The 25,408-nt window shown below is 36.8% G+C and overlaps 1 protein-coding gene across 1 annotated transcript; it reads right to left on the reverse strand.

The window, feature by feature from the left end:
• Positions 1-14,077: 14,077 nt before the first annotated feature.
• Positions 14,078-18,854, reverse strand: DMRTA1 (DMRT like family A1). The gene is made up of 2 exons (XM_059926383.1): positions 18,206-18,854; positions 14,078-14,925 (listed from the first exon to the last, which is right to left on the reverse strand). The coding sequence occupies exons 1-2, from the start codon at positions 18,852-18,854 to the stop codon at positions 14,078-14,080; spliced, it is 1,497 nt and encodes a 498-aa protein (XP_059782366.1).
• Between the last annotated feature and the right edge of the window lie 6,554 nt (positions 18,855-25,408).

The following is a 25,408-nucleotide window of genomic DNA, read 5'->3' on the forward strand; positions in this document are numbered from 1 at the left end:
AAGCAATGTAGTCGTCTTCTCTCCTATTTTTTAATCTACCTCCCTCCCTACCCAACAATCCTCTGAGCTAGGTATCATTATTATCATCCCAATTGCCAGATGAGGAGATTGGGACATTTTACAGTCAGCTATGTTGCCCAAGATAGGTCAAACAGGAAGGAGTAAAATCGAGAGTTAACATCAGGACCTTGCTCTTAGCTTTGATGTCACCCAATAAATTTTGCGGTTCAGAAAATCAGAAAAGGAAACTAAAGAAAGAACAAAAGTCCCCAAAGAATAGGAAACATTCTGCTAACAGAAAAGATAAATAAAAGAAAGTTCAAATATAATCTAAACAAAATTTGAAGCTCCCGTGCCTTTGTCCACGCAAGGTGCCTCTTTCCTTAGAGTTTAAATGACAAAATGAATGCAACAAAATACAATTCCAAACAAGTTAAATGCTGTGGTAATTGGTTTAATGAAATAAATTCCTTATTTCGAACATAAATATTCTATTTTCATTAATAGGAAACAAGTTTCTAACTGCCAAATTAAATAAATATTAAGTATACATTTTTTAAACATCAGATTTAAGGAACTCCATGTTAATAGCCTGACTGTGCCCCCAAATTCCTGTTTATGGTCTGGGACACAAGAGCTGTTTAGTAAATATTAATTTCCTGCCACCTAATTTTTTTTCCTTTAAGGTCATTTCTGTATTTATCCATATAGCCCAGAATACTGTTTTGCGCATGTTGCTTACTGAATCAAAAATTCAATTAACACCTCTGCATAAATTAAGAACCCCTTTCTGGCTGCTCAGTTCCAAAACTCCTGGGAATAGTTTTAATACTGAAGGCTTTTGTTTGCTATGGGAGAGAAAGACTGGAGAGAAACATTTCTTGCTTGTTCAGATCCATTACCAGAGAAAGAGTGGAACTGGAATAAACACCAGAGTAATTCCTTAACTTCAGCCGTTAACTTGGTCTACAGAAATTAAATTAGCATAATCTAATGATGATCTTAATCACTCTCATATATCCGAAAGAATATTTTTGTATTGGATGAATGATGTGTTTCCTTGTTATTTTAAAAATGTTTTAAAGCCCAGAAAATAAAATAGGATAATGAAATGCATTTACACTCCTTGAATTGGATTAAAGATGTTTTTAAGACACAAAACATTAGAGATTATGTTCAAGCACCTATGTTACACTCCCCACTCCCATTTCCCTCCATTCCTACTTAGAAGGAATGGAGGAACATGATTTCTTTACTATAGCCAATCCATATGCTTGTACTTTTATTACATATCTACCCATAAACAATTTGTAGCATGTTCTGTATTTTTAATTTTCATAAATAGAATTAATTTAATTTTCATAAATGGAATTATCATAAATGGTATAATTATTTCATGAGTTCTTTAACTCAGTACTTTGTCCTGAGATTTATCTGCATTGATACATAAAGATTCAACTAGTTCACTTTAACTACTGTGTAATAGTTCAGGTCTTCTATTATTATTTGGCCAATTTTATTGATTCATAATATTTATATAGCCTGGATACTCATCCTTTGTGTGATAAATAAATATAATTTATCTTTGGTTATTTTGTGCATTATTATTTAAAAATTTTAATTTTACAACAGTTCCATTTATCTGTCTTTTGGGATGTATGTTTTGGGGATGTTGGTAAAGAAATATTTCCATACCCCTTAGATATAAAGATAGTTTCATATTATCCTCTAATAATTCCAAAGTTTTGTTCTTCACATATGGGCCTTTATTCTATCTGGAATTTATTTTTGCAATGGGGCTGTACTAGATATGTTCCTTTATACTTCCAGATCAGATCTGTTTCTCCATTCTATTCTGTGAACCAAGCTGTTGATGTGTGTGAGGCTGACGTGTATGAACACAACAACTAGCCTCCTTTGCCTCTGGCTTCCAACCGGGTTTACTCGGTGAGGAGTCCCAGAAGGAGATCAGACAGAAGGAGGAGAGTAAGGTCATGACTCTATGCAAGCAGTGGAACATCTGAAGAAAAATGACTCAAAGTGTGTATCTCACCTCATGGTTTGGAAGTTAACAATTTTATTATTATTCTTTGGTGATAATTTTTAGGTTTTTCAGTATGCATGCATAAGAAAACATTTTTTTCTAATAAGCCCTAAAATCATTCAACATCTTTTTTTCTCTCAAAAAGACAAGAATCTTAACAGTAGGTTTTACCCACCTACAAATACCTATTCCTCCACTAATAATTTCCACTTTGTTGTTGCCTAGACCTATACTCCCACAATTTTTTTTAATTTTTAATAAAGTAGACATATAGGGCTTCCCTGGTGGCGCAGTGGTTGACAGTCTGCCTGCTAATGCAGGGGACACGGGTTCGAGCCCTGGTCTGGGAAGATCCCACATGCCGCAGAGCAACTAGGCCCGTGAGCCACAACTACTGAGCCTGCGTGTCTGGAGCCTGTGCTCCGCAACAAGAGAGGCCGCGATAGTGAGAGGCCCGCGCACTGCGATGAAGAGTAGCCCCCGCTTGCCGCAACTAGAGAAAGCCCTCGCACAGAAACGAAGACCCAACACAGCCAAAAATAAATAAATTAATTAATTAATTTTAAAAAAAATTTTTAAAAAAAGTAGACATATAGTAACCAATAATATTTACTGACATATTTTAACTTTTTAAATTATTTTCTTTCTCCTGACTACTGCACAGCTGAAAATATTTTAGCTATTATTGCTTCTATACAATTTCCTTAAATCTCTACTCCTAGAACTCCCATAGGACATATGTGGGAGCCTCTCAATCTACTTCCCATCAGCATTTTAAATACCCATTTATCTTTTTCATCTCTTCATCTCTTGGTGCTAGGTTCCAGATGAATTTTTAGTATAATTTTCCAACTAACTCTCATCTCTGTACTTTTTACTCCCAAGATTTTTAATTGGTTTTTACCATATCTGTTTTGTAGAAATACATATCAGTCTGAATTTGTTTCATAAATTAATTTCCTTTTAACGAATTTTCCTATTTTTATATCTTTGAGGCTCTTAAATATATCTATTTTAAAGTCATCTACAAATCATTCTATTATTTGAATTTCATAGACATGTACTTGTATCTCAATTGTTCCTTGAAATGGCTGTCTTGGAAGTAGATTTCCTCATGTGCATTAGAATTTTAATTTGCATGCCTATCTTTAGGGGTAGTTCATTTTTCTTCCTTTCTTATTCCCAGTGTTAATTCTTCCCTGTCTAGCAGTCTTGTACTTGCCTACATTGCACCCTCAAGATCTCCAGACCAGAACCATGCATTACCCTGGCACCTCAAGGATCCTGTTTCACATTCATATTGGAGTGATATCAAAGGCCATAACAGAGCATGATCCAGATCTTTGTTACATGACTGTTTTCACTTTTCTATCATCCCAACCAAGGTACAACTCTAGGCAATCGTGGCAGCCTTTTTCAGCCTGCTTTCCTTGGCAATTCCTATGTCACATTTCCCAAGTTTCATTCATCAATTTTTTTCTCCCACTACCCATGAACAGAAGGCAATGCTGGTTGATATTAGTCCAAAGCATTCTAATTCCCATCGCCTTTGACAATTTGGGTTCCTAAAGACCAAGATACATGTACCTTTAGCCCTCTGTTTACTACTGTCAGATCCTATTCTATTTCTTATCTATGGAGATATTTATCTTGTTTTGGGGCAAGGCTATGCCTTTTTAATTTTTAAATAAATATATTTTAAATGTGTCACTGTTATGTGTATTCAACAAGAAGGGTAAAATGGTTTAAGCTGTGATTCATAGCTGCTTTTTGATAAGATCTTAAGACACACCAGTTTTAAATCAAAGTAATCTTAATGCAATAAGACCCCCAGTGTGTTCCACCCATGGAAATAATCATAGCTTTCCACATTTGTCTATGAAGACTAAAAGGACTAAAAATTATAAGACTTAATTTATCTTTATATTTTTAGAAAGTATTAAGAGTATGTTAGGGGCTTCCCTGGTGGCGCAGTGGTTGAGAATCTGCCTGCCAATGCAGGGGACACGGGTTCGGGCCCTGGTCTGGAAAGATCCCACATGCCGCGGAGCAACTGGGCCCGTGAGCCACAATTACTGAGCTGGCGCATCTGGAGCCTGTGCTCCGCAACAAGAGAGGCCACGATAGCGAGAGGCCCGCGCACCACGATGAAGAGTGGCCCCCGCTTGCCACAACTAGAGAAAGCCCTCGCACAGAAACGAAGACCCAACACAGCTATAAATAAATAAATAAATAAATAAAACATCTCATTGTCTTTAAAAAAAAAAAAAAAAAGTATGTTAGAAAATGAAAATTTTCAAATCAAAGAATCAATAATTTATAAATTTTGGAATATGAAATATGAAGCAAAGTATCTGCTTTAGTTTTGAAAACCTGAAAGTAAATGACAAAAACTCAGAATTTCATCAGTCACCAAATTATACTATTCCTGATTATTTAATGTACTAATAGTAATCTTTTCTACATGGAGGTCAAGTTACATGTGTGGTGTGTGTGTACATGTTTTGCTACAACAGTGAGAAAAAAACACAATTAGTTGGCAATTTTAATACCCCATTCTCAGTAATTCATATAACTACCAGACAAAAAATCAGGAAGGGATAAAGAACTAGACAACACAACCAACCAACAATATCTAATTGACATATATAGAACACTCCACTAAACAACAAAGAATACACATTTTTTTCAGGCATCCATGGATTGGCATGAATATTATTTAAAAAACAAAAACACTGAGCTGAAGCAATAGCTAGAATTATTTGACCTGCAGAGATCTTGGCATTGACTACTCAATCATTGTGTTTCTAGGACTGAAATAGGTGGGAAGTCTGATAAAGTCACACTTTATTTGTATAAGGGGGAAAGTCCTAAGTCTGATGAAACTAAGTCTTTCTTGAATCAATAATAGAGAGTCATGGCTCCTCAACAAATTTCTAGTCTTGAACCTGTTATAGAAACTGAGGATGGATCCCCTTGAGTAGTGACCCTGCTGTACTTCTAATAACTTAAACTGTAAATCTTTCTCCCAGCTTTCTCCAAAAGGACCTGAGCCAATTTACCAGGTGACTGTACATTGGGAAAAGAGAAATATTTTTCAGTGTTTATTGGATAATGGCTATTCCCTTGGAATCCAAACTGCCACTATGATCCAGCAGGCTGGATAAGGTTTAAAAAGAGGAATGAGGTCTAATCACTAATGACATTTTGGCTCAAGTCAGTCTCATAGTGAGTCCAATATGTACCCCAAATTACCCAATGTTTATTTCCTCAACTCTGGAAAGCACAGTTGGTCAAGACATACTCAGCAACTGGGAGAATCCCCAAATTGGATCCCTGACCTGTGACAATTAGGTTTCCTATGTACTGAGAATGATTAAATAGAAAATGTCAAATGGAGATCTTTAGAACTTACACTCCCCACTGAAGTAGTGAAACAAATGTAACAGCACATCATGGAGAGACTGCCAAGGTTTCTGTCCCCATTAGAAGCCTAAAGATTCCTAGCACATCCCCATTCAATTCACCTATTTAGCCTGTGGATAAGGCATATAGATCTTCAGGACTGAGAGTCTACTATTATAAAATTAGGTAGTAACTACAACTGCAGCTGTATTTCCAGATGTGTTTGCTTTGTTGGAGAAAATAGACACTGCCCCTTTTCTCCAGTTTGAGCTATTGATCTCAAACATATTTTTACTCTGTACTTGTTAGTAAAGCCATCAGAAACAGTGATGAACTTTAGTATCCCTCCTTAGGGCCCTACCAACTCTCCAGCTATCTTCTGTAGTTTAGTCCACTGGGAACTTGTTTCTCTACTCTACAGGACATCAAGCAAGCCCACAACATAAATGATATGCTGCTGATTGGACCTGGTAAGCAAAAAGTAGTATATACACTAAATATCTTGTTAAGATATATGCATGCCAGAGAATGGGAGAATAAACACCACAGAAAATCAGAGATATGTCATATATGTGAAATTTCTAGGCATCAATGGTCTAAGGTTCTGCCTAAGGTTCTCATCATCAGTGGTGCATGTCAAAATTTCTCTTATCAAATGGTGAATGTGTTTCTGCATCTGATACCTGCTACCTCTTAGAGGTGGACCTCTAAATTTTGGTTGCAAAAGATAAATGATTTGGGCATCTGACTTCAACCTATTTACCAAATTACCCAATAAGCTGTCAGTTTGGAGTCCAGATCAAAAGAAGGTTCTGCAACAGAACTAGGATTCCATTCAACCAGTCTTGCCACTTGGTTCACAGGACCCAGCATATTCAATAGTGCTTGAAGTGTCTATAGCAGTTGGGGATCCTGAAGGAACCTTAGGCAGAACCTTACAGATAAATCACAGTATACCTCTTTTGGATTTTGGAGAAAAGTTATACTTTCTCTGCAGATAATTATTCTCAACTGAGAAACAGCTTCTGCCTCCTTACTGGGTCCTACCTGAGTGCTAACACTTACTACTGGTCATTAAATAATGACGTTTCCTGAAATACGCCTATGAACAAGGTGTCGTCTGCCCCAAAAGCCCTCAGTGTTCAGTCAAGTGGAAGTAACAGATAGGTTTTTCTCCACAGGTTTTGAAGTCACAAATAAGTTGCACGAAAAGTGGCTCAAACTTCCATGGCTTGAGTACTCCTGTCGCACTGCCACCTCTCTTTTTCTCTAATGTGAAGTTGTCTATGACAGCAGAATGAGAAAGAACAATTTGGTCTTTGTTCACCGACAATTCCCCACACTATTCTGGCGCTAGCTGAAGTGGACAGCTGCAGCACTTCAGGTGTGGCCCTGAAAGATCGTGGTGAAAAAAATCTTTTCAATGGGAAGAACTTCAAGCTTTCATTTTGCCTGGAAGTAGAGATGGATAGAAGTACATATCTAGAATGAATCATGAGCAGTGGCTAACAGTTTGGCTGCATGGCCAGCAACTTGGAAGAAACAGGATTGGAAGAAACATGAAGAAGTATGATTTAGAGAAGATATATGTGGAAAGACTTCTCCAAATGGGTACAAATATGAGAATATTTTTGTCCCATACAAATGTTCACCAAACAGCAACCTTAGAGGAGGAGATCTTAATAAATATATGCATAAGGTAACCCATTCTTTTCCCATTATTTTATTCCCAATTGGCTCATGAAGACAATGACCATGTAAGGAGATATGGATCTTATGTATGGGCTTAGCAACATGGATTTCCACTCATCAAGGCCAATTTGGCTAGAGCCATTGCTGAGTACCCAACCTGCCAAGAGCAAATATCAACACTGAGCCCCTAAAGTGGCACCATTCCCCGAGGGAACTAGCCAGCCACCTGGTAGCAGTTGATTATACTGAATCACTTCCACCATTGAAGGACCAGCTTTTTGTTCTCACTGGAAAAGACATATATATGCTGGATATGGTTTTGCCTTTCCTACTCTCAAATGTTTCTGCTAAAACCATCTGTGGGCTTACAGAATGCCATATTCACCCTCACAGTATTCCACACGACATTGCTTCTGACAGAAAAAAAAACATTTTATAGCAAATGAAGTGCAACATTGGTCTCATGCTCATGGACTTCTCTGGTATCATTATGTTCCTCTCATCCTGAAACAGCTGGCCTAATAAAATTATGGAATGGCCTTTGAAAGACTGTTGCGGCACCAGCTGGTGACAGCACTTTATGGGGCTGAAATAATATCATCCTGGATGTAAGATATGCTTTGAGTAAGCTATAAATATGTAGTGATGTTTTTCCTATACCCAGAATTCAGGAGTTTAGGAATCACAGGACAGATATGGAAACAGCTCCTCTCATATTAACGATAATGATGCAATAGCAACAGTTTTGTTTCCTTTCCTTACAGCTTTTTTGGGTTTAGAAGTCTTACTTCGCAAAGGAGAAATGATTTCACCAAAGAATACAACATTGTATTGGAACCTGAGACTACCATTGGCTACTTTGAGCACCTCATACCTCTGAAACAAGAAGAAAGGGTGAGGAAAATATTTCCAGCATGCAGGAGATCCTCCAGAGTGTCACTTAGTCTTCCCATATTTTGCGGTAAAAGTTAATGGAAGCTAGAACAACCCAATAAAGGCAGGACTGTAATAACACAGACTCTGCAAGAAAGAAGATTTGGGTCATCCACCAAGTAAGGAACCACAATTGACTTATACACTTGCAAAGAGTACAGAGAATATGAAATGGAGAGTGGGAAAATTACAAATACCATCTTAGATTCCATGACCAGTTGCAAACATGAGGGCACTGACAGGAGAATTTATTTCTTCCTTGCTTCTAGGGGTGTGTGTGTGTGTGTGTGTGTGTGTGTGTGTGTACCAATTTTCCCTCTCTCCCATTTCCTTACTCTAATGTAAGATTTACTAATAGTGGTTATAATAGTACCTTGGGATTAAAATTATAGGATATTCAAAGGGGGATCTGACTAAGCCAGAAGAGGAATGAGCATCCCTCAAACATGGGTAAGTCACTTTGTATCCTCTTTTAGGGAGAGGACTAGCATGTTCTTATTGTACAAAGAATCAATTTTAGGTGAAATAATGAATTTGTTTTTGCCTTTATTTGGAGGTAAATATGGCTACTATGGGTGAGTATGAATGCCATGTTGACAAGGGGTGCACTGGACTGCTGACCTTGCTGATCAACAGTGGCAGCAGGCCCACCACCTGGTACCTGCTTGCAGACCCACAGCATTAGAAGTTATGCAGAGGCACTAACTTCCTTTATACCCCTTCACAACACCTTCCCTTGGGACCATTTGAGTGACTTGACATGCTGGACCTCACAGATTTCCTGCAAGTTTCTACTTTTCCCCACTTGTCTACACATACCAATGCTTTAGGCAGATTAGTTAGTGACTCTTTGATCTGCCTATTTCCCTCTTCCAAACTTTGTCTTCCCAGCTCCTTCTGTTTGTGTTCAGTCAAATTCCTAAAATAAGTCCCTCATTTCCATATACACTTAAAGGGACTCTGTTTTCCTGGCTGAATCTTGACTGATAAATGTAGCATGAACACAAAGCTGCTCATTTACTCCACATACCCCTCAAAAGAATCCAAAAAAAAACATGCAATAAATTATGAAAGAATGGCTCACCTATGAAATGAAAAACCAAACAGCAACAAACAAACTAGATCTAAGATTGTACATTTCTCTGGTGATGTCTGCCTTTGGGGGTTCCAAGTCCGTGTATTAAATGCAATTACAGTACCCTTCTTTATGTTCCTCTAAATTATCTATGTAACTTTTGCCTCCTATGCCCCTTACAGTCATTTCTGTCATATGCTAGCTCTTTAAACGTTTTCATTTCTCCTACTTTTAAAAATCTTTCTCCTAGAACCCTACCACCACCACCACAATCACTTAGCATCTGATGCCTCTTTGCTTATATCCCATGTTTTAGAATCACTCCTAGTATATGGCACACAGAACTGATCACACTACTTTAGCTAATATCTGACGAACTGATATTTCAGAGTACATGGTACTATCACCTCCCTCCTTTTACATATTTTTTCCTAGTAATGTAACCTAAATTTCAATTGACTTTTAGAACAGCCATGTTACATGGTAATCTCATAGTGGATTTACCAATAAATAATACTACTTTTTTCTCAAAAAGTTGTTATAAATCCAGGTCTCTCTTCCTTCTTATCTATGTGTGCAGTTGATTTTTTTTAACCCTAAGATCTTGAATGTTGTATCAGCTCACTGGAATGGAAATTAGAGGGTAAGAATCAATCATTTAAAACTTGATTCTGTCAACCAAAAGATTAGCTGCGATCCACAGATGTGTGCTGTCCATGAATAAGATAACAATGAATTGTATATCTTTATTCCTTCATCTAACTGATGGACAGAAGTTTTATAAAAGGTCAAGGACAGGAATCTAAAACACCTGCTGCTTGACTTGGATTTTCTAGTCAACATTCTTTGGCACACTTGCTCAACTTTCTATACATTTCCTCCTAACTGTATCAACATCTAGTCCACTTTTTTTACTGAACTTGTCTCTAGGATGGATTTTAATAAACATTTGATATTTTAAAGAACCTTTTTGACATAGATGTTTTGATAAGGCCACATTTGTGTACCTATTTTAAAATTATGTACATCCTCATAGGACTACATAATGTGGTCATTTTTGACTTGAGGATACTGTGACACAGTCTTAAAAAAATTAAAATGTCATTTTTTAAAATTACCAGTTAGACAAAACTGAGAAACAGACATCTTCATAGTTCTCATATTTGTCATCTTGTTTTTCCCTGAACCCCCATCATTAGCATGGAGTTCAGAAAGGGGAAATGCCAATGAATTTCTCTCATTTGAAAATGAGAGAAGCAAAACCAAAAAACAAAAAACCAAAAACCAAAGCAAAAACCAAAAAAAGGTATTTTAATGTTTGGCACAGCTGCTCTGAAGTGCTACATCAAAATAACTTCAATTTTAGAGGAGATGATGCCAAATAATTAAGGGTCTAGCTTTGCAACGCAGGCATTAATAACAAGATTAAGTGGAGATATGTGGGGGTGGGAGGAATGGATGTGAGCAAGAACTTTTCCCACTAGCCTTGACCTAAAGGATGAGCATCTATGCTTAAGAATCAGGCTGCCCTGAGGAAAGCTTTGCCTTTATGAAGCTGATGATGCACTTCATCTCATCCTGTGCTTGGGAGAATGATTCTCTTTACAGTGGTATACAACAAGGTGCTTTATTCCAAGCTTCTCTTGTATTCTGAAGGCTTTTCACTTTCAAAGACAAACAAATGTCTAAGGAAAATGCATTTTAAAAAAGAGTTGAATGCATAGGCCACTTCATAAGTAGTTTTCTTAGTTCCAAGTTCACAGCTAGGAATGTCTAGAGGGGAAGGTCTTAAAATCCCCAGAATCTTTTTGTTTCAGCAGAAGTTGAAGAGAAAAAATAGCAGATTTGACTCACATGTTCCTCAATTGTCCCCCCAACCCTAACCCATTTTCACAGAATAGCTAGGTGAGAGCTTACACCATGAGATCTATGCACTGAATCAGAGGAATTCCAAAAGAGCAACCGCGGGAAGACTGGACAGTAACTCTGATCTAGAGGCCATGAGAAACCAGGGTGATTTCCACACAAGACTCCATTCAAGCAAACAAAACTTCCTCTTTGCCCACTTCTTTCACCATAGACCTGGAAGTTGCTTACCTCTCAGACAAACAGAATGGACTTGCCTAAACATACAACATGGAAACAGATGTTCTCCCTCTTCCTTCTCACCCCTAATTAGTGGCTTAGGAGTTCAGACCTCAAGCAGCATGGATGAGCAAAAACTGCAAGATTACAAAGAACTCACTGAAGTACCAACATTGTCAAATAGTACCATCACTGGTTGGTTGGTTATTTTTGTACACATGGGTAACAGACTGTGAGCAGCTTGAGGGCAGGTCTTGTATCTTATTCACCTCTTTATCTTCTGGTCTAGCACAATGCCTGGCACAAAGTAGGTGCTTAATAAATAGCTGAATAAATGAATTTCTAAGCTAATATTTTTATCTTTCATTAATTCAGTCAGTGGAAAACGATTACTTGAGCACCTATTTATGTACCAGATACTAGACAAAGCTGTGAGTGGACAAACAGGCATGAATCCTTCCTCAGGCCTTATAGTCTAATTGAAACTGGTGAAGTAACTTCCACTCCTGACGATTGACACCATTATTTCAACCTTAGGGATGTCGGACAACACTACTACCAAACCTCAATTTCCTCACATTCGATTTAGTGGTTGGACAAAATAATCTGTAAGATTACTTAAGTTCTAAACTTATTGTAAAGGGTATGAAATGTATAAAGCATTATGTAAATTAAGTTTTAAAATTATAAAACATTTTTAAAAATTTGAATACTGCCCCAAATGGATGTTCTCCCCAATTCAAAAAGCAAATGGATACGTGCACATCATTATATAAACCACATAAAGAATCCAGCAACTCTAGCACTGTTGTATTGTTATATCAGATCTCTACTGTATAATGTAACTTCTTTGAGGGCACATTTTACATTCTGTATCCTCTAATAGCATCTAGTACTTTTTAAAAAATAGGATTCGATAAATGAATTAATGCAATGGAAACATCTTAAGAATCACCAAGGATTCCAACCTGATTGGCCAATGGCATTTAGGAGATTCAAGAATCCCATGAAATTGTATTCAAAACTGTGTCTGTAGGCTATTTTGCAGAGTTCTTTGGTTTTATCAGAGTCTCAAAGAGATCTACCATCCAAACTGAATCCTTCACTCAGTATATATTAATTGAATATCAACTACTTGCCAAGCATTGTACCATGTTTTAGGCTTAGAATCTAAAAGTTTTTTTTATAAATAATGAATATTGATTGTATCAAATCTTTACAAGATCTGCTTTCTCACACTCACACCATTAAAAATAATGCATATTCTATTAAAAATATTTACATCTTAAATCAGCATCAGATACTATGCAGTTATCTAATATGATATTTGCTGGTAAAATGTACTTTAGAAATATTGATGTATTTTTTATCTGGCTCCATGGAAAAGCCTTCATGATGATAGAACCAATAGGGCTTATGTGTATAATAGATAGATAGACAGACAGGTATATAAACACACACACATACACATAATTTAAGAAATCCGTAGTAAAAATCATGCTGTTCAAATTGTTTAAACCATCTCTAATTCATCAATTATTTTACACCACAGTTGGGTTTCCATTTATTCCTGACAATAGAATAGAGCTACTGTCCTTTAAAAAAGAAATGATGACATATAAAGAAAACTTCATAAAACTGTTTTGTTCTCAGGGACTTTCCACTGACTGAAATAAATAGCTTTCAAATTCTCTAGATGGAGAACAAAAGTAATTTTAAAATCTCAAGAAAACCTCTAAAATTTAATGACAATTTTCCCCCTTTGGAAATATTTTCTCTCTCCTCAATGCAGCAAGCATTATCTATCTAGAGTCAATCAATATTTATATGAGCAGCTATTTAAGTTTTCAGAATAAAATTATTTTTACCTTTGAGAATGGCTGCCATATTCCTGCCACAAACATTTGGAAAGGGATATTCCCCCAGATACAAGCATAAGCATATTTAAAGATATAAATCCTCATCCACAGTAGATGTTCTCTTTATAATATGAAAATTCAAAATAGCGTGATCCAAGATGACCATTTCAAAAAATGGTTACCTTATACTATTAGGAAACCATTTGTTTCTAATTCCTACACTCTACCAGAACTTAGTTGCAATTAGTGATAGTGGCCAGGAGATGGAGCATTCTCATTTCCTAAGATTTACTTCATAGGCCTTTGTGTATCTCACAATGTTTACTTTAAAGAGAAATGTTTTATTAACGGCACTTATCACAAATAGCAGAGATGAATGAAAAATAAGACATTCAGAAAAAAATAAGGAATTAAATTTCTCAAAAGTTTAACTTACAACTAATCACTTATATGTGAATAAAATACTTCAAAATACTTTGAATAAGTTTTTTCTCTCCTGTGTACAAGAAACAGAAGGAGAAAAAAAAAAGTTTAAAATAATAATTATTTAGAATTACCTCAGTTTTTCAATTATTCCTTCTGCTTCATGTTATATAATGCTGGACTGCTTTATAACGTATGTTATAATTATAAACTCCATTTTTTTCAATGAAATAAAAACAAGTATAGTTTTAAAATAAGAATTTTATAACTGATATCTTAGGGAAAAAATTCATTACAGTAAACATATTCCCTGAAATGGCTTTATTCAAGGCACAAAGAATGTTTAAATGTTTGTTTCACTTAATAAATGCTAAAGAAGAGTCTTTAGATCTCAAATCTATTATACTGCTCGTAAAAGAAAAATATATATATAGCATTTTTAAAGCCCGGTAATCCACTCCCATACATAGTGAACACATTAACAGATGTGGGTATGTGTGGGTGTGAGGGTTATATTGCATGCTTCTAGAAATATTCCAAAACGGGAGGTAGGCAGATGCATTACATGTTGTTCTGATTTGGCCTTGAATACAGTCTGCCACCAGTTGCTGAATCTTTGATGGGAAGGTAAGAAGAATCCCTAATCATCCCTGAAAAGGCATAATCCAAAGCTGGCCGAAAAGGCAATGCTGGTGCCAACCCAGGAGTTAGGTAGGGAGACATGAAACCAGACAGCCCTCTTCCTGGAGAGGAATATGCCAGCCGTAATGGACTGATACCTAGTCTAGGATTTAAGCTGTAGAGACTTGAATCACCTCCATAAGAAGCAGAAGTACTGTGAAGGGGAGAGAAAGCTGATTTATTTCCTAGAGTTCCAAAACCAATTCCAGCTAAACTTAAATTCGAAGCTCTCTGAAAAGCTGTATTTTCCAATGCTCCTGAGCTTGCTAGGTCCCTGGTGTCTGCTTTGTGTTCTTTCCCATTTAGGACCTGTTCAATGGCTTGGACCACATCCCCTTTGCAGAACTGCAGAATGCCTTCTAGACGGCTGCGTCTGTAACTTGGGAAAATCTTGGTAAGGATATCAAGAGGGTCTCTTGGTCTAGAGGACACAGTGGGAAGGCTGACTGTGGTATCAGTGAAGTCTTTGGCCCACTCACTTTCATTTCCTGATTCCAAATCAGAGGATGACAGGGACCTGGGACTCTCTTCACCTCCTGACTGCTCCCCAGGATGAGGAGACTGAATGCTATCATCCTTGTTTGGGTTTTCTGAAATAGATGACCTGACGTTTTGTTTTCCAGTGACATCATTAGACTTAGGAGATGATCTCGGGGTAAATTGATGGGATTTAGACACCAGTTCTTCTTGTCCACTCTGGCATGAGTCACATTTACTCTCTTTTTGTCCTGGGGAAGAGGAAAAAAAGGAATGAAATAAAGGGAAAACTTCCGAGAACACAGTACTGCCCACTCAAAATTAATGCTGGATAAAATAACTTGTTTACTCATAGTATATCAATAATACTTATTAATCACTGTAAGAGATTTTAATGAACAAGAATTATAAAAGATCATTTGGAAAGGCAGGTGTTGGAACAGTGGGAAAATGCTATTTATTATGTCATTTCAGGATCACAAAATTATATAATATACAAATGCTGTAGTTATTTAGGAATCAGAAGATGAAAGTCTATTGTTACCCCCAAACTGTTAACTTAACACCAATATTTCACACTATTTGCCCATTTGGTGATTGAAGATTTTCCTAAATGTTACCCAAGTTTTGTTGTTATCCGCGGGAGGGTTTTTTTTCCCACAATGACACTATGCAAAAAGAACTAAATAGAACAATTGTTTAGATAAGAAATCAGAAGAAGGAACAATCTTAGTATGAAAATGAATATTCTATTTAGTCACTAATGATAAATTTCAACAACTATTTTTTTAATGCTCACATTTCAGGTTGCAATTAAGTTACCTGAATAATGTGAGAAAATAACAAAATTGTTGATTTCATTTCAAATCTAAACCAATAATGACAACTGCTGTACCAATCTCAAATCATACCAGAGCTTGCATGTTTCATTTTATGTGAGAGACAATACAAAGTTGGTATTTTTTCATAATCCTCTGTGAAATATGGACTTTCTTTTTAAATCTCTAGGAAATATCAATAAAAGAGTTTACAATCAAATTGTTTCTAAAATAAAATTATTAACTACACTATTTTCACTACTGCAATCTGTGTATATTTTCAAAGTGTCTTGTAAAAAAACATTTTGGTCGTATGCTTTAAATCGCAACTCCTTTCCAATATTAAGGGCAATTTTCCAAAAATGTTTTTACACTAAAACCTGATTTTCTACCTCAACATGTTGAGTATATGAATATTAATAAAACAATACTATCTTTAAAAACCTTTTGCAAGGCTAATGCCAGGAAAATAATAACAAATAACTTTTATTTTGGTTTACATTTCCTATAGATATATTTTATCTCTATTTCCATTAGAAAGAGTAAAATGTCAATGGGGTACTCAGAGTTTTACTGTCAAACTTTCTTTTTGTACAATGTTTATGAATGTAACAAAACATACATTGCCTAAAGCAGTGATTTGCAAACATGATTTGCAATACTATGTTTTCTCAAGGAGCGGTCCTACATTCTAAACAAATATCTACAGCTTATTTTAAAATTAAAGTGTGTACAATTTAACACTTTGAGGGTTAAAATGCTGTCATTACATCAAACATATGACAAAAGGTGCTGCTCCTGCAAAATCACAAAGACTCTAGTATTTTCACCTTAAATAAAACAATAAAACCTATCTAACGAAGTAAAGATAGATTAGCCTTGGTCTGCCACTCCATTTTATTTATATATGATTCACCACATATGACCCCCTGAACATGTAAGGTATCAAAATTTCACCTCTACAGTAATTTATGCATAAAATAATTTTTGTTATTACATTGTATTTATGGAATACAATATAATGTAATGGAATACTGATTGCATAAGACTATCTAGAAAATAAGCTATCTTTAAAATACTGTGATATCATTTACATCACCTCTGTTCCCTCAACTCCTACAGCTGGTCTTACTTTACTTTTATCATTGTATGCTATGTCTTGTACGGTAGTTTTGGGACACACATAGTTTTCCTTCTTTCGAATATAATGTTCTTTTGTGTAGGAAAATCTTATTCGCCTCTGCATCACTGTTAGTCTTGGTCTAGTGAATAAATAGACTACTACAGTTCATGGATATTGTATAAGAGGAGGCAGTTAGTTTAGAAGCAGCTTTTCAAAAAAGGTCAACTGAGGCAAACAATAAAATAAAATAATTGACCCCATAAAATAGCACCCAGCCCCAAAAAATCACATAAATAAATCAATGCCTAGCAGAGAGCTGTCAGTCAAATCTGTCAATTTAGTTTGCAGAATTTTAATTTTTACTTCTTTTTATAGCAGTTTTGCTTAACAGCTTCGTTCTTCAGCCCTCTTTCATTTTTCATGAGAAATGTTTAAAGCCCATTTTGTCCACTGACATAAACTAGAACATGGACAAAAAGGTGACCCAGGTGAAAACAAAATCATATATGCCTTACTTAAGTAGAGAGAGACTCTTTTCAAAAGCACAAAAGTACATGCTGTGATCTGTTAAGAGCTGCAATTTTCACAATTCAAGGAAGTGTTCTAATTAATAACTTACTATATCATTATCTTATAATTTCATATGATACAACCAGTCTCAGATTTATACAAAAATACCAAAGTGACCTACTTCTAGGACTAAGAAATTCACTAAAATACAGTGAGATTTACATTAGCATGAAAAGTTAAGTTGGGATAACCCTAGTCAAAAAGAAAATCTTTTTTACCTAACACAGGGGGTGAAGACAATTTGCAGTCAATAAATAAGAGGAAAAAAAACCTTCTTGGATAAGAAATCGCTAAGGATAAGATCCCCAAGGATAAGAAATTCTTGGAGTTTGAAATTCATACCAATGTTTTTACAAACCTGATTTTAGAAAACCTAAATTTCTTTCCTATGAGAAGAGGTGCAACTGCAAATGTTAGAGTTTTCTACACTTTTGGAGGCTGAAAAGCAGTTGAAGAAAAGGGATAGAATGCTTAAAAATTTTAAGGGAAGGGAGTAAAAATGCTTTGGTAGATTTCAGTCTCTTCCCCACTTCTAGTTGGTTTGTCCCAAAGGTAAAGAACTGTACTCCCAACCATAAGTGAGTTTTCCATGCAAGATCAGATGAACTCTGGTTGTACAACTGAAAATAGTACAGAGCAAGCTCAAAACGTAGCTCCTCTCATTTAGCTTTTCACTCAATGCCCGCTCTCTACTCTCACAGAGAAAATCACAGCAACTTGGGCACAAACTCCATTCCTAGAATGAGTTCCTCAACTGATCACTTGCACTTGACTTTATTTCTTTATCCTATCACCTAAGCTTTAGGTCCTAAGGGAACAGAAAGCCCTTCTGAAGTGAATGTGTCAGGTCTCTAACACCCTTACTAACATTCATATCGCAGAGCAGTTTCCGAGAACTTAAATGCTTCTTTTAAACAACTTTTCTTGCCCTCCTCCATGCCACAACTGCCTATTTCAAAGATTTTTTTCTTCAAAACAACCGTTTTTCTTTTGCAAAGAGCAAATGTAAGATCTACTCACCTTGTTTTTCCTCTGTATAATCTGGCTGGAAAATCTCAAAAGCAGGAGCCGCCAGACCACTAGCCTGTCTCGAGGCACTCAGTCCCAGTGCACTCACCGTCGCAGGGCCGCTTGCTGTGGTCTGGGGATTCTCCGTTCTGCTGCTGCCTCCTCCGGATGATCGACCCCCGGGCCCTGAGGGTCCAGGGTACAGAAGCCTCTGCAGCGCCCGGGCTTCGCTCTCCTCCTGGGCCTGCTGCCTGCGCAGCGCCACCTGTGCGGCCATGACGCGCTGGCGCTCAGCGATCAGGGTGCACTTGGCACACGCGCAGTCCCGCCAGCGGCAGAAGCGCTTGTGGCCCTTGAGGGCTGACACGACTCCGTGGTTGCGACAACGGGCGCACTTGGGTGTCCGTGGGTAGCCGGCCACGGCGCCCACCCCCCTTTCCACTCCGGCAGGCGGCGGGCAGCCTCCGCTTCCCGCGGTGGCGGCTGCGGCTGCCCGCAGAAAGAGGCTGGACGGGCGCAGGAAAGTTGGAGGAACAGGTATCCCCGGGGGTACCGGTAACACTGGAGACGGGGGCGGAGGGGCCGCTGCCACCAGCCCCGGGGCCAGGTGGGGTGGGCCGCTGCCGGTTCGGTCTCTACTGCCACACTGTGACTGCTCCATTTCCGAGAAGTGTCTGGTGAGGGCTCGCCACAGAAAAGTGCGCTGTCCACAGCTAACCCTGCTGGGATGCGAGGGCCGAGAGGACCAGCCGTGGTCCCGCTGCTTCCCACCCACACACCGACAGAGTCTGGCACAATTCCCGTGAAGAAATGGGGGACAACCGATCCCCACAGCTGGAAGCTCTAAGAGGCGCAGATGCCACTGAGCCTCTTAGAGTCCTGGGGCGCTAAAGTAATGCCCGGTGCTCCGCGCGCCTTCGCCTTCGGAGCAGGAGAAAGCAAGACTGCAGAGGCTACCCCGCCCACGGGTCTACTGGCCAAGGGCTGAAACCCGGGGAGGGAGGGCCAGGGGCGGAGAGTGGGGACCTGACCGTCTGGGAGGAGAGGCGGTGGGAGACAAAAGAAACTGTCCCCACACACATACACAAGCCCCTTTCTCCCACCTGCTTCCCCATTTATTCCTCAATGTATATTTTTTGTAAGATAACCTTCACTCCCTCCCCCCATGCCTCTTACTACCCTTCTTAAATTAAGCAAGATTTGAAGTTCTTTCCCCAGTTCCTCGCTCTTCTTATGAAAGTTTGAAGATCTGGACATGGAGTTCTCCTTTTCTTTCCTTTTCCCAGATGAAGTCTTTAGGATGGTAGCATGGCCAATATTAATGAGAAAGCACAGCTTAACAAGCTGCAAATATCACCCACACCTGAAAGGTGCCTTATTTTAAACGGGTCTTAGGGCTGCGTCGAAACAGTGGATAAGTATTTAAGGGACCTGATTCACATTCAGAATCTTCTCATGCATTATGTTTATTTAGAGATGCAAATTTGGATTCTATATATCGTTATATTTTGAAATGTTATTACCCAAAGAAGTCTTTATGAATTTCTTATCTAGAACTATTTATACATAGCAACTGTGTTAAAACTATTTCAAAAATACTTCACGTTTCTGTTGTACAGTATTGGGGAATGTCATGTAGACCATTCTTTAAACACGCTATCATTAAATGCACTCTTGAAATATGCATTTAATGCCTTTAACTGTAAGAAAAGATCATATTGCTTTTAAACCAAAAGACCATTTGAGGCAGAAAATTCATGAGTGTCTGTTCCTTAATGAAAAGAAGAGTCAGGGCTCTATCAGTTTTTCAAGATAATAGTCAACTGCCTTGACAGGCAATTGATATTTTAGCACTAAGATGGCAAGTAATAATGACATTTTTACCATTCCACCTATTTGACGTCCAGGGCAGACACTGCTAATCAATCTGGGCTTTCTCCTACCTGCCCACTTCACACCAACACCACCATCACCATCCTCCCATATGGGCATCCTGACATTCTATCATAGAAGTTTCCCACCCTTCCTAAGCATTGGAACTACCTAGGGAACTTTTAAAAGATACAAATACTTCAAACCAAGTAAACTGATTCTTTTGGCTGTGAGTCTTTTAAACTCTCAAAGTGAAGATTATATACAACCAAGGTTTAGAACTGCCACTCTAGGAATTCCTAACCTCTGCAGATTCTGTAACACCCAAAGTTTCTCACACCTCTATATCTTTGCTCAAGCCACACTTACCTAAAATCCCGTTATTCCCTTACCGTGGAACTCACATCCAATGTATGAGTAATGAGTTTTCAGTGCTATATGGATCAGTAAAGTACAGTGAATTACCTAGTGAGAAAACAATTCCTTTTTTCTATTATTTTTAAAGACCTGATTACATAAAGGAAAATGCTCAGCTTGGTGTAAATATGACATTATAATTTGTTAAGCCTTATCAATTATGCTTTTTAACAAAAAAAAATTAAAAGAACCTCAGCAAGTAACACTGTTTACCTGGAATTTAACACTATTTTTCTAGTTTTATTTGATTTTCAAAGTTATCTTCCAATTATGGCAAGTGATATCGGTTTTTATTCAAAAAGGTGAAAATAATTCTTAAAGTAAATATATTTAAATAAAACGGGTGTCTACTGACAGGGAAAATGACAAAATGTGTGAAAGACTGAAAACAAACTTTTCTGATAAAAATAAAGGAAATCGAAATAAATTGAGAGAGAGAACATTTCCATGGGTCAGAAGACTCAACATTCTTAATAAGACAATTCCACCTAAATTGACCTATAGATCAATTCAACCTCAATCAAAATTCCAGCAGACTTTTTTAGCAGAAATTGTCAAACCCTCTCTAAAACTCATTTGGAAATGCAAAGGAAAGATGTGGCATAGCCAAAACATCTTGGAAAAAAAAAAGGATAAATAAAGTTGCAAGGCTAACAATATCTTATTTCAAGAATTATTATGAAATTATGATAATCAAAACAGTGCATTACTGGTGAAAAGATAGAAAAATCAACCAATGTGACAGAATAGACAGTTTAGAAATAGACTCACCCATAAATAGACAACTAATTTTAGACAAAGATGCAAAGACAATTCAGTGGAGAAAGGACAGTTTTTTCTCAGCAAATTTTGCTAGAACAATTGAACATCTGTATGCAAAAAGAAATTTAACTTTGATCCATACCTCATGTGACTTATAAATATTGACTCAAAATGAATCACAGACCTAAATATAAGTCATAAAACCATATAACACAGGAGAACACCTCTGTGACCCTGGTTATGCAAAGATCTCTTAGATACACCACCAAAAATATGATTCATGAAAAGAACTAATTGATTAATTGTACTTTATCAAAACTAAATACTTTTCTTCTTCAAAAGACACTATTAGACTGAGAGAAAATAGGTGTAATACATATATCTGATAAAGGACATGTATATACAATATATAAAGAAATTTCAAAACTCCATAAGAAAAAAACAAATATTTTTAATGATTTGAACAAACATGTCACCAGGGAAGATATATGGATGGCAAATAAGCACAACAAAAGATTCTGAACACCACTAGTCACTAAGAAAATACAAATTAAACTTACCATGAAGTACCACTACACATCTATTAGAATGGCTAAAACTTGAAAGATGGACCATATCAGGTATTGACGAGAATGTGGAGGAGCTAGGACTTTCAAACACTGCTGGTGGGAATGTAAAATAGTACAATCACTTTGCAAACCAGCTGACAATTTCTTAAAAAGTTAAAACATGTTCATATCATATGATCCAGTCATTCCATTCCACTGCTAGGTATCAACCCAAGAGAAATTAAGCAAATGTCCATAAAAAACCACAAAATTTCATATTAGCTTTATTCATATAGCAGGAAACTGGAAAAGCCCAAATGTCCATCAACAGTTGGTATAACCATGTAACGGAACAAACAAAAGTACATTGATATATGCTATGACATGAATGAATCTAAAAATATTTATTCTGAGAGAAAAAAAAGACAAAATGAGTATATACTATGTAATTTATATAAAATCCTAGAGATCTAGAGTGACAGTCAACACATCAGCAGCTCCTGTGAACAGGCTGTGGAGGGGCAGTGAAAGATGGGCAAGAGGCTTTACAAAGGACCAAAAGAAAACTTGTGGAGACGACAAGTATGTTAATTATTTTCATCATGGTAGTGGCTTTACTTGTGTATACATACATCAAAATTTACCAATTGTGTATATTAAATATGTGCAGTTTATTGTACCTCAATTATACTCTGATAAAGCTGTTATTAAAAAATAAAGCTCCTTGTTACCTCTGGAAGAAGAATGGCATAGAATAGCATTCTGAGCAAAGATAATCCTAATCTTATCACCCAAAGCTAAAGCAATGATTTTAAAAACTTGTATTTCTTCTCGAACACACTGGAAAGCCTGACCTCTTCTCCTCTCATAATGGTACTTTGTGCTCTTTTTCTTAAATTATGTATACTTTTTTTCCCCCTTTTTACCCCATCTAACAGCAACTTAGTACTGTGACTATTCTTATAAATCACTAAGAAGATGTTAACAGCTGTAATTTAGCAATGGCAACAGTTTCATCAAGTGAAAAAGTGATAAGAAGAAACATCATTTTTAATTAAACTGTATACAAGTATCACAAATATGTCATTTACAAATTTATTTTAAAGAAAGTAAAAGAAAAAAAGACTAGTCTGATAAATGGGAAACGTAGAGCATATCAGAAGGAAGGAAGGGAAGCTAACAGAATTTCTCCCAAGCTCAAAAACATGTATGCATCTCCTTTTTTAATTATTATTCATTTTTATTCCAATTCCTTGTTCATTTTAAACTCTTATAGTCAACTGCCATTTTTCGTTGGTTCACCACGCCAACCACTCAGCACAGAGATGTGGAAGTGTGAATCAGCAACTGAAAAATAGGCCTGGCTCTTAGCTTTATACTAAGCTATAAAGATCTTAGGCAAGACACTTATTCTCTCAGCTTCACTTTTCCCACTGGCAACTGAAAACGTTAAGTCATATACAAGGATATTTCCAAGTCTGTGAGTCATTTCATTTGCCAAGTCTAGTCTCAAGTTATTTTTCATCAATGTTCTTGATCTCTAAAGAACATCATTACTACCCCCACTAAGGCCTCAGTCTAAGCATCTCTCCTCCTGGTAGAATATCTTGTGCTAACATGTGGTAAAGGAAAGTTAAAGAGGACATGCTTAGCTTGTCCTGACAAGAAGACTGGGGATTTGGAAGGAAAGGCTCTAAATTGCTTATTCTTTTGTACATAAACATATGCAGTTCACTTCACGGCTTCAGAATATATGTGAGCACACCTTATATAGCCCATCTGCTCCAAGGCTTCCCAGAACCATGCTGGTATGCTAATATTTTTTGTCGGTTTTGAGGGGAAGTTTGAGCTGAACTTCTCTTTCTCCAGGGCTCTTCAAAAGGCAATTGAGTGTTATCATGATTGAGAGGCCACAGCCTGCAGAGTGACAAATTTCAGCCCTTGGACTATGGCCCATCAAATGGCTAGGCATCCCGGATCTGGGAAAAAATAGGCCTCCTCCGGGACACAGTCTTTCCTGGAGTACTGTTGGAGGAACGACGAATATATTTGGTGATATAAGTAATTGGCCAAGAAATGTCACTCCCCCCAAAACCAATATCTACCAGTAAAGGCTCCCTTCTGAGAATACCCCACAGCTGGGGAGAGATATAATTCATTGCCCCAGAGCTGTAACTCCCCACAGCACTGTACATCTTAGGAAACAGGACTTCCTTGGAGGACATCATCTCTAATCCCTTGGTCTAAGATAGCAAGAAGCCAGTTGGAGATCATACACATTGTCCCCCCACTATCAAGGGGACAAGGACTATAAAAGTGAGTAGAACTGTTTTCTTTCATTGCTTTATGACCCTTTTTATACCAGTTGAGGATGCTTACCTGTAATGAAGAACTCAAGAAACGAACAAAGACAGGGAACAGAGAAGTACCTTTTTTTTTTCTATATCCATTTCTATATGCCCAGCATAGTAAACACTCAATATATCTTTGAAAATAAATAAAGAATGGATGCCACAAGACTTATTTGTCAGTTGGCTGAAAAGGCACTAATATCACATTACTTTTCCTTTGTACTCTGAAATTTTTGAAAACTGTTTCCAGTGCACTAAGAAGTAATCTTTTCCAGTTTTAGGTCCATGGTGTTTACACAAGCTGGAGTGTAATTTCTTTTTAAGTATGGTTTATTGTTTCCTTTGTTTTCTGTACTTTTGCTTAATATTAAATAAGGTATTCTGACATTTTTCTTAAAGAAAAAGTCTTATGAAACTCTACAGTTATACTTTCATGCCACTGTAACTGTATTCCAATGTTTTTCAAAATGTTTAGATCTAAGAACACATAATTGCTTATGAATGTGATGAATTTAACGTGTCAGTGCATTTGCTTGTAATCTTTTTTCTTCATACAAAAAGGTTATGATAATATTGTATACATAACACTTTTAATTTAATATTGTGATACAAACATTTTCCATTTTAAATAGCTTTTGCAAACATCATCTCTAATAGCCATATAATTTTCCATTATTTAGTCATACAATAATTACTTAATTCTTCTAATAAAGGATATTTATAATGTGTCATTTTTTCCATTTTAAGTAAGAAGGGGATGAATATGTGAGCTTGAAAATGTTTTCTAAATTACAAATTATCTCTTTAGAATAAATTTCTATAAAAGTACATAATTAAAGGTTATGGATATTTTTTAAACTTTTGACTTACGCTACTAACTTTTTTCCTGAAGAGGTCATACGAATTTGAATTCTAATATGCAGTTCATTTCATCATTATCCCATGTATTTTTTTCTTTTAATGGTAGTGGTTTTTTTAACTATGAAATTGAGGCCGCTTTCTCCTGAAATAACAGTGATAACCCAGAGTTCCATTAGGAAAATAATTCTACAAGGTTTCAGTTCATAGAAAGATAATTACCATTTTGCAAATCTCTGTTTGAGTATGACTGGGGGGAACTGAAGCAAAACATTGCAAAAGTTCCAATCATTGTAACATACCCTGATGGTTCTTTGAGTAAATTACATGGCCTTTTGTGAACTTGCTGATGTAAACAATTCTTTATAAAGGAGTGCTATTGACTTAAAGACTGTAACAAGAAACGT

The sequence above is a fragment of the Balaenoptera ricei genome, chromosome 6 (genome assembly GCF_028023285.1).
Source record: "Balaenoptera ricei isolate mBalRic1 chromosome 6, mBalRic1.hap2, whole genome shotgun sequence".
NCBI lineage: Eukaryota > Metazoa > Chordata > Mammalia > Artiodactyla > Balaenopteridae > Balaenoptera > Balaenoptera ricei.